We start from the raw sequence: 8,250 nt of genomic DNA, 5'->3' as shown, positions 1-8,250 counted from the left end.
TCATTTACCACTAAGCCACCATTCTTATTAAACTTTGGCAAAAAGAATAAGACCAGGAAAGAGGAAGTGATGGGCTATTAAAAAATACTGAAACTAATTCAGAAATCATAGTATGAGAGTTTTGCAGCAGGTCCAAAAAGCAAGCAGTTCTCACTTGTATGGGAAATCAGTCAATGCCAAGAATATTTTCATAAAGAATATTGGAAAGGATAACAAACAATAAATTTAATGACTAAGGTTGTAGTCAATATTATGTACATAGTCAAAAGCATATCGTTCTTTCTTAAGAAAAAAAAGCAAATTAGAAACCCCAGAATGAGTGTTTATGAGTGACTGAGAGGGGATTAAATCTAAGACTATCCTAAAGCAAACAAACATCTGATCCAGTTTGGATCAACTAAAGTAGTGCAGGAAAAAGTAATTTATTTGATCTGGACCTTAGGAATATTCACTTCAAAGAGTCCTAGGAAGTCACTGGCCTTCTAAATTAGTCTGAGCAGACTGCTTAGCTCCACTTTGAATGATACTTATGTTCTTGATAATATAAAAGTTTTTGAGCTTTTTGAATAATTTATAAGTAAAATCCTGAAGGCTGAAGTACAGTCACAGTGCTAAATGTAAAAGTTTTCAACTTCCATGAAGCAGTAAGAGTTGAGAAGACATCTCTCTTCTCACACATCCTCAATTGATCACACTTCCCAGGCAGAAAAACTCTTGACTATAGGTGGTCTGTTTCTGCCTTCTTCTAATATGTATTTTTATACATTCAATTGAAACACTAAGCTTTGAACTGGCCTTAACATAAGTATGGCTCAATGATGCAGGATGTTCATTACTTTTCAACATTTAGAATCACCCTGCTGCTGCTGCTAATTCGTGTCCGACTCTGTGCGACCTTGTAGATGGCAGCCCACCAGGCTCCTCTGTCCCTGGGATTCTCCAGGCAAGAATACTGGAGTGAGTTGCCATTTCCTTCTCCAGTGCATGAAAGTGAAAAGTGAAAGTGAAATCGCTCAGTCGTGTCCGACTCTTTGCGACCCCATGGACTGCAGCCTACCAGGCTCCTCCGTCCATGGGATCCTCCAGACAAGAGTACTGGAGTGGGTTGCCATTGCCTTCTCCATAGAATCACTCTATAAACATATTAAACAGTAAACTAGAACTTCATGATTGTAGACAGAATGTAAATATTTTTGACCTTGATGATGTAAAAATAGAGTTACAGTTAACAGATGGGGCAGGATGAACAACTTTGCCTAAAATATAGCATTTCAAGCCCCCTTAGCAAGGTGGACAATTGTGTATAACTAATGCTTCAACATGAAAGAGGAACAGCTGATTCTTCTATTTCAGGTAAGGAATTGGATGTGCTAACATTAAGGTCTTACCTGCTCTGACAGCAATAGGTAAAAAAAATCACTCTTTAATTTTCAAAGGAGAAATGCCCCCAAACCCAAACAAAAGATGAGGCATGATAAAAAGGAAATGGGAAACATAGAAAAATGTGGTGTGAGTATATTTACCTCAAGAATGTGGAGTCAAGCAGGACCCTGGGGAAAGCAGAAATGGAGATTTAGGTTACAAGACATTTTCTTGCAATCACTAGCTACCAGGGTTACTAACTCATTTCCTATTTGGTTTCAAGATGCACACAAATACACCCACACCCGCAGCAGACATCCTTTAAAAGGAGCCATTTCTGTCGCTGCATATTTCTTACAAGTTTCCTTTGCATTGCTTGTCTGTGGATTCTAAGTGGAACCCAGTCACATAAAAGGCAAGGGTCATGGAGTATGAGTGCCTCTAATGCCTGGAGTACCTCAATCAAAACCCATTGCAGCTTTACACCAGTTAAGGGCTAAAGGTCACAGGTTTGAAAGAGTCAATCTTTTCTGAAGAATAGTTTTCCCATTCATAGGAAAGCCAACAACCCTTCTCCTTTAGAAGCTGGAAAGAAGGAGGTCCTTATCTCCTTATCAGGGTCTTCTCTCATAGCTTAGTTGGTAAAGAATCCACCTGCAATGCAGGAGACCCTGGTTCGATTTCTGGGTCAGGAAGATCTGCTGGAAAAGGGATGGGCTACCCACTCCAGTATTCTTAGGCTTCCCTGGTGGCTTAGATGGTAAAGAATCTGCCTGCAATGTGGGAGACCTGGGCTCTATCCCTGGGTTGGGAAGATCCCCTGGAGAAAGGAAAGGCTACCCACTCCAGTATTCTGGCCTGGAGAATTCCATGGACTGTATAGTCCGTGGGGTCACAAAGAGTTGGACATGAATGAGTGACCTTCACTTTCACAAAGGAGGTAGTTCAGAACTGTGAAATGGTGTCAAATGTGTACATGGCCTGTGGTAGCCACTGGGACCAGGAGTGAATGGATTCTGAGTGGATTCTACATTCAGTGAGGCTTTCTTAGTCAATCCAAAGTGGATGCCGTTACTGGTAGTTTAAACTTGGCATTCAAATGACTAGTGTTGCAGCCTAATGAAGTGAGAAAGGTAGCCCAGTGAAGTTCCAATCCCAACAAAGAGTTAGTGTGAAATATTGCCATGTTGGGACCCCAAAGTAGATGAGGGAAGTTAAAAAAAACTTGTCCATAGGATAAAAAAAGAAAACACAACATGTAAAGAACTACTGAAGATTATGTTTTGTTTAGGCACACTGGACGCTAAGCCTCCATTAAACCCTAACTGGCTGTGGTGCTCTTTCTTTTTATAGCGTGTACACGTGAGCCAGCAGCCTTTCAGGGGCCTATAAATGTGTTTGTCAATAAATGTTTTGTCTGGTTTGAGGATCTCTTCATTCACTCATTCAGTCACTCACTCAGAGACATTGCTTATTACTTTCCTACTGGAGAGGAAACAAGGGAAATTGCCGTTTAGTTCTGAAAAACTAAAGAGTAGGGATCAATATCACCTGTGCCAGACTTTATTGGCACTTAGTTTCCTGGCCTTTAACACAAAAATAATTCTCTCTGAAAACACTTTTTTGAATACAGGAACAATGTGGATCTGTGTGTGTGTCTGGTTTTCTTTTGACATTCAAAATAGTGATTTTTTTAAAAATGCCACATGGTTCAGCTGGTCTCATACATAGTCAGTTTTGAACTTATCTTACTTTCAGCATAACTGAAATGGGCATGTCAACTGAAAATACCTAGAATTAAAATAACAACATTATTTCAACAATAGACAGACAAGGAAGAAAAAAAAATCAGCCTTCATATTGAAGTCAGTTAGTCCTTTTTTAATAAATTTGAAGTCATTCATCAACAAATTTCATATTATATCTATCACTCAATTCTGCTGTTTTTTTATGTCAAATAATACCCCCAAAATTACATCAATGTGCTTAAGCAAAATTGGATTTTAAGTGATCTTTACAATGAAATGAAGTAAACGTGGGAATTGATCATGACAGCAATTGCCTATTCCTACTAGAATAATCCTGTACTTACCTTGAACACATTCACTGACTCGTGAAGTGGAAATAAGAGACAAGAATGACAAAATTGTTTCTGGTGCTCACCCTAGGGAGAGACATGGTAAATGAGTCACTCTCCGGGAGGTCACTGTTTACCCAGGTGTTGGGAATTTCAGGAAAACATGGCACCTTTCAATGCAGTAGAAGAGGTAATAATCAATCCAAGGCACACTAGTTGTGTCCTGGGAAAATTTAATCCACCTAGGCAGTTCTTTGCCCCATAATTCCCCTGACCCATAGCTCACATAAAATGAGAGCCGGACTCTATTCCACAAGTAACAAAATATTTCACTGTTCAGTTTTGTTTACATTAAAATGACCAGAAATAGTAACTGGTTTTCAGGTGAAGAGCTAAAGTAAGAATTATGGGATTTCAAGCCAGGAGATTTAAAGTTGGACACATCCTTTTTTTTTTTAGAAGACACCATTGTGGGAAAAACACCAATGGGATTCTCTACGAGATGCTGAGAATGAACACCTATAGCTGCAGTGGGCCTGTCCCCTTAAAGCCAGTCCCCACGTACCGCTGTCACCTCTGAGAGGATGACCTCCCTGGTGAAAAAGTTAATTCCGTAGCTGGGCGGGGAGAAGTGGTGACGTCAATGACTGAACGTGTCCAAAGTTCTGAGTGCTGGCATTAGGAACTGCATATATACATGGGACAGAACATCATCATGACATACACCAAGGTCACTTAGAGGGAAACAAGTGGGTCACGATATAGACAATGAAACCCCTCCACAGTCCTGGGGCCAGTAGACAAGAACAACACGTGTTGTAAAGATTCCTCGGTCATATCCATCTTTCTCTGTAGGGATTTTATGTAGTAGGGCTCTGGAATTGTTTCATGTATATTCAAATACGGGCAATAACAAACTCTTATCACGAGATTCTCCTATAACCTTTGAGCCCCTGTGAAGCATTTTTGGAAAGACAGGACTACTTAGAAAATTAACCTTTTATTATGTTCAGTTGTGAGAAAGAGATATCATTAGAGTCCAATTTCAACTTTTCTCTCCTTACTCAAGAGGTCTGGATGAGGGCAACAACCACCTCACGTTACGTCAAGGGTCCGGGTTCAGATTCACCCACACACCACGCTCACTGGCTCCAGGAACTACTGTGCAGTAATGAAAGGACGCTGTAACAGAACAGAGAACCAACCTCGACTCTCCTGCAGCACACAGTTCTGCTTCTTAATATTTCTCACAACTTTTAAAAATGGAGAAGCTATAAAATAATTTTATTAGAAGAGTAATTTTCTTCTAAAATGAAGTAAAGCAAACACATACCCAAGGATCTCAAAAAGTTTTTGTTTTTTTTTACAGAATATATGTATGTATGTGTGTGTTTGTGTGTGTGTGTATGTGTAGTTACAAACACTATTTATAGTATAGCTATTATGTTTAACATCATTGCAGTGTCTACAAAGTTGTGGATCCCAGTCTTGGTGCCAAATGCATATAAAAAGCTCAAAAGCTATTATGACTATACCATGCAAATTTATATCCAGAAAACCTTGGGACATAGACTACTGTTCTTCTGAGCCCCATGGAGTCTCTGCCTTTGACAGTTGGGTACCTCAACTATGCATCGAAAATGTTTTGAATCACTTTTCTCCCAGATAGAATTAATGTCACAGTTCTGAATATATAAACTGGACATTAAAATCAATCGCTGACACTTTTGTCCATATTCATGCGTATTTTAGGGTCCCTCTTCTGCATGTGGACCTCACTCCTTGAATCACTGATACAGAAAAAGATACCTGAAGTATTGAAAGGGATAAGGTCTACACAATGTCCTTTTTTTTTTTTTTTTTTTTTCTCTTTAACATGTTAACAATGATAAGGTCACTTACAAGGTTTTTCCCAATCTGTTTAACTTTTAGGATCCCCCATTATTATCCAAGAAAAAATTGTCAGAAAAAAGCCAAGGAACAAGAAAACACTTGTCTCCAGATAAAAGTAAAACCAGAGAGCAGTGGTTGTAAGAAGATACTGAAGAAAAAGATAAGAATGAAAGGGAAGAAAGGGTATAAAACTGGTCACTGCTTCTAGTGTGAGACTTTGTGGTGGGTTTGACTTGCTACACACATGACAGATTAAAGGTCATCAGCCGCTGAAGAAAATCAAGTAGTGGTCAGCTCCTGGGGATGGCCTATGGCACAAACCCCCACAGAGGGGATGGAGCCCCTGTCTGTGGGGAAACTGAGGCCAACTCTGCGAATACCGGGCAAGGCTCTGGTCACTGGTTTTGGATAGAACAGAGAGGGTGAGGCATATGTGGCATTTTGGGATAAAGTATCAATTTAGCAGTTCTTTCCTGAATAGTTTGCTTTTTTGTTTCTCCAAATGCTTAACTTCACTGTGACATCTGTTTGCACAACTGTAGTCATTTCAGTTTATGGATGCCTGTGATAGAAATATTGTTTACAAAAAATATATCATCTCTTTTTTTTTCTTTAGAAAGATCTCATCTAAATAGTAAGTTAAGGTTGCACCTATGAAACCGGTGCACCTTGTCTTGTTTCTACGAGCTTTAAAAAGTCCAAATACTGATGAGGCTGTGGGCTGGAAGGAACCAAAAGTGACTGTGTTTGTCGTCAGGTTGCTCTCCTTTGCCTCAAGAGAACGGTCATGGGTCCCTGGGTGATGCATGGTGTGGACTGGTCGTGTTCCTGCAGCATCCTAGTTACACCAGGAGTAGTTGGATGTGCTTGTGAAACATGTCAGATACAGAAATAAAATCATGAGGATGTTTCATGGTTTCTGAAACTGAATAGAAGTGTTTTCACTTCAGTGTTAATTCTAGAGAACAGAAAGTAGTTACATCACAGAAAGAAAAATATGACATTGCATGCTGCCATGATAGCAAGCATAAACAAAATCTTGGAAAATATACATATGTATATGCATATTATGCAAATGTATTTGATATTAACATACAATGTTATAAGAGTGATTGATAACTTAAAAACAAGGGGGAAAATCATCCTAGGTGGTTTTACCTTAGGGTAACAAATAACCTGAGACGTCTAAGCTTTCCATTAGATGCCAGGCCTAGCAATCCGTAAGAGATGTGGAGCACGTGTTCAGTGATTGAAATGTCAACTCAACGTTGCCAAAATGTGCCACCGTGTCCCACAAGATGGGTAAGCTGATCTACTCCAAGTGAGCAAAGAAATACACTGTACAGCAGAGTACTTACGATGAAATGCCATCCATCCCCGATGGGCTTTCCAAAGATGGGCATGCAGACATCAGCATGGGCTCTGCCTATGTTTAAGAAACAGGTGAGCAGACACCAGAGGCTCACTGCACCCACGGAACCAGTACAGAAGAAGTCTGCCCCACGAAAGCAAACCCCATCGCCAAGAAAGCCAAAAAGCCTTTGCTTAATAAACTGAAAGAGTGGGTATGAAGTGTGACTCGTTTTAAACTAGCAATACCACTGAATGAGTTTTTGAAGAAGAAGTTTCTTCCTGATTTTTAAACTAAAACATCTATCTTATGATAATAAAAGACACATTTTGGGATGATATTGTGTTTCGCGCCCTCATTCTCAAGGCATAAGATTTAGACAATGCTTGTCCCTTTCAATTAAAAAAGAAAAAAACTATGACTTTCTTTAATATGCATCCTGTGATTGAATTGTCCATAGCTGCAAAATGTATATATGTATGTGTATTTGTCTGACATACACATGGGTACTCACACCTGTGTGTATAAACATATACACATACATCCTCATATACACGTGTATTTTATATATATGCTGAGAAAGTTCACATATATATACAATTGCGTATGTATATATGTGTGTATCTGCGTGTGTGTGTGTCTGTGTGTGTGTGTACAGGTATAAAAACTTGACAGGCAGAGTAATATTTCACTCAGTGTTAAATGAAGTCTTTGAAAAATCAAGTACAGTCACTCAGTTAACATAGTACAGCCAGTAAACTAAGTTGAAAAGAGAAAAAGTGAATGGAAACACGATCCGGGACCATCTGTCTATGGCATTCACGTCGGTTAGGTCAGGGATTTTAATTTTGAGCTGTGAAGACCTCCTCCGTAGGTGGGCCTTCTTGTGCGGGACGCTTCTGTCCACGTGTCGCCCGTGCCCTTCCCGGGGCATGCTCTGCTTCCTGTACTGGATTCCTGAGTTGTCAAAGGATCTTGCTGAATTCCGGGTATCACCAACGCCGCCGGCAACCTCATTCATCTCATTGTGAACCTCCAGCGATGTTAACAGAATATTTCCGTGAGCATCCACCTGATTGGAAGGAAATCACATGCTTAGATAGCTAGCGTAGCATGTCAATAAGCCTAACTTCCACATGCAAACCCAGGACAGACTTATGTCATTCTATCAGGTCACATATACTATGAGAAACTGCACATCTAGCGAACTCAGCATTTTGTTTTAGTGTAAAGTGTCATTTTGTGGGCTTAACTGCAAGTTAGAAACTTCTATACTCTCCTATTCTTCTTTGGAAGTCAATTGGTCCCCTTTTTTGATGATAACAAAAATACCCAAATTACCACGAAGATACAAGTGAGTACTGTGATGAATGGACACTCCTGATGACTTTGGTGGATCTCCTCACTCAATCCTGGTCCTGGCAGAAGACATCCTTTTTAACTGCTATATTTAAGACAGGCTAAAGTCCCTTCTCACACTGGAGCCAAACTTTAAAAAAACATTTTATTCTGTGCTAAATATAGCTTCAGACCTTTCATGATGATACCACTGGCCCATTTTATTTGT

The 8,250-nt window shown here is 39.7% G+C and overlaps 1 protein-coding gene across 2 annotated transcripts in view; it reads right to left on the bottom strand.

Moving 5' to 3' along the window:
• Positions 1-3,222: 3,222 nt before the first annotated feature.
• GABRB3 (gamma-aminobutyric acid type A receptor subunit beta3) overlaps positions 3,223-8,250 on the bottom strand; it is a 280,666-nt gene continuing 275,638 nt past the window's right edge. For both annotated transcript variants that reach the window (XM_025271652.3, XM_025271654.3), the window contains exon 9: positions 3,223-7,755. In XM_025271652.3, the coding sequence (XP_025127437.2) occupies positions 7,417-7,755 (339 nt within the window). In that variant the 3' untranslated portion in view covers positions 3,223-7,416. The remainder of the gene's footprint in view (positions 7,756-8,250) is intronic.

Source organism: Bubalus bubalis, chromosome 20, assembly GCF_019923935.1.
Source record: "Bubalus bubalis isolate 160015118507 breed Murrah chromosome 20, NDDB_SH_1, whole genome shotgun sequence".
NCBI lineage: Eukaryota > Metazoa > Chordata > Mammalia > Artiodactyla > Bovidae > Bubalus > Bubalus bubalis.
This window is presented reverse-complemented; position numbering and strand designations above follow the sequence as displayed.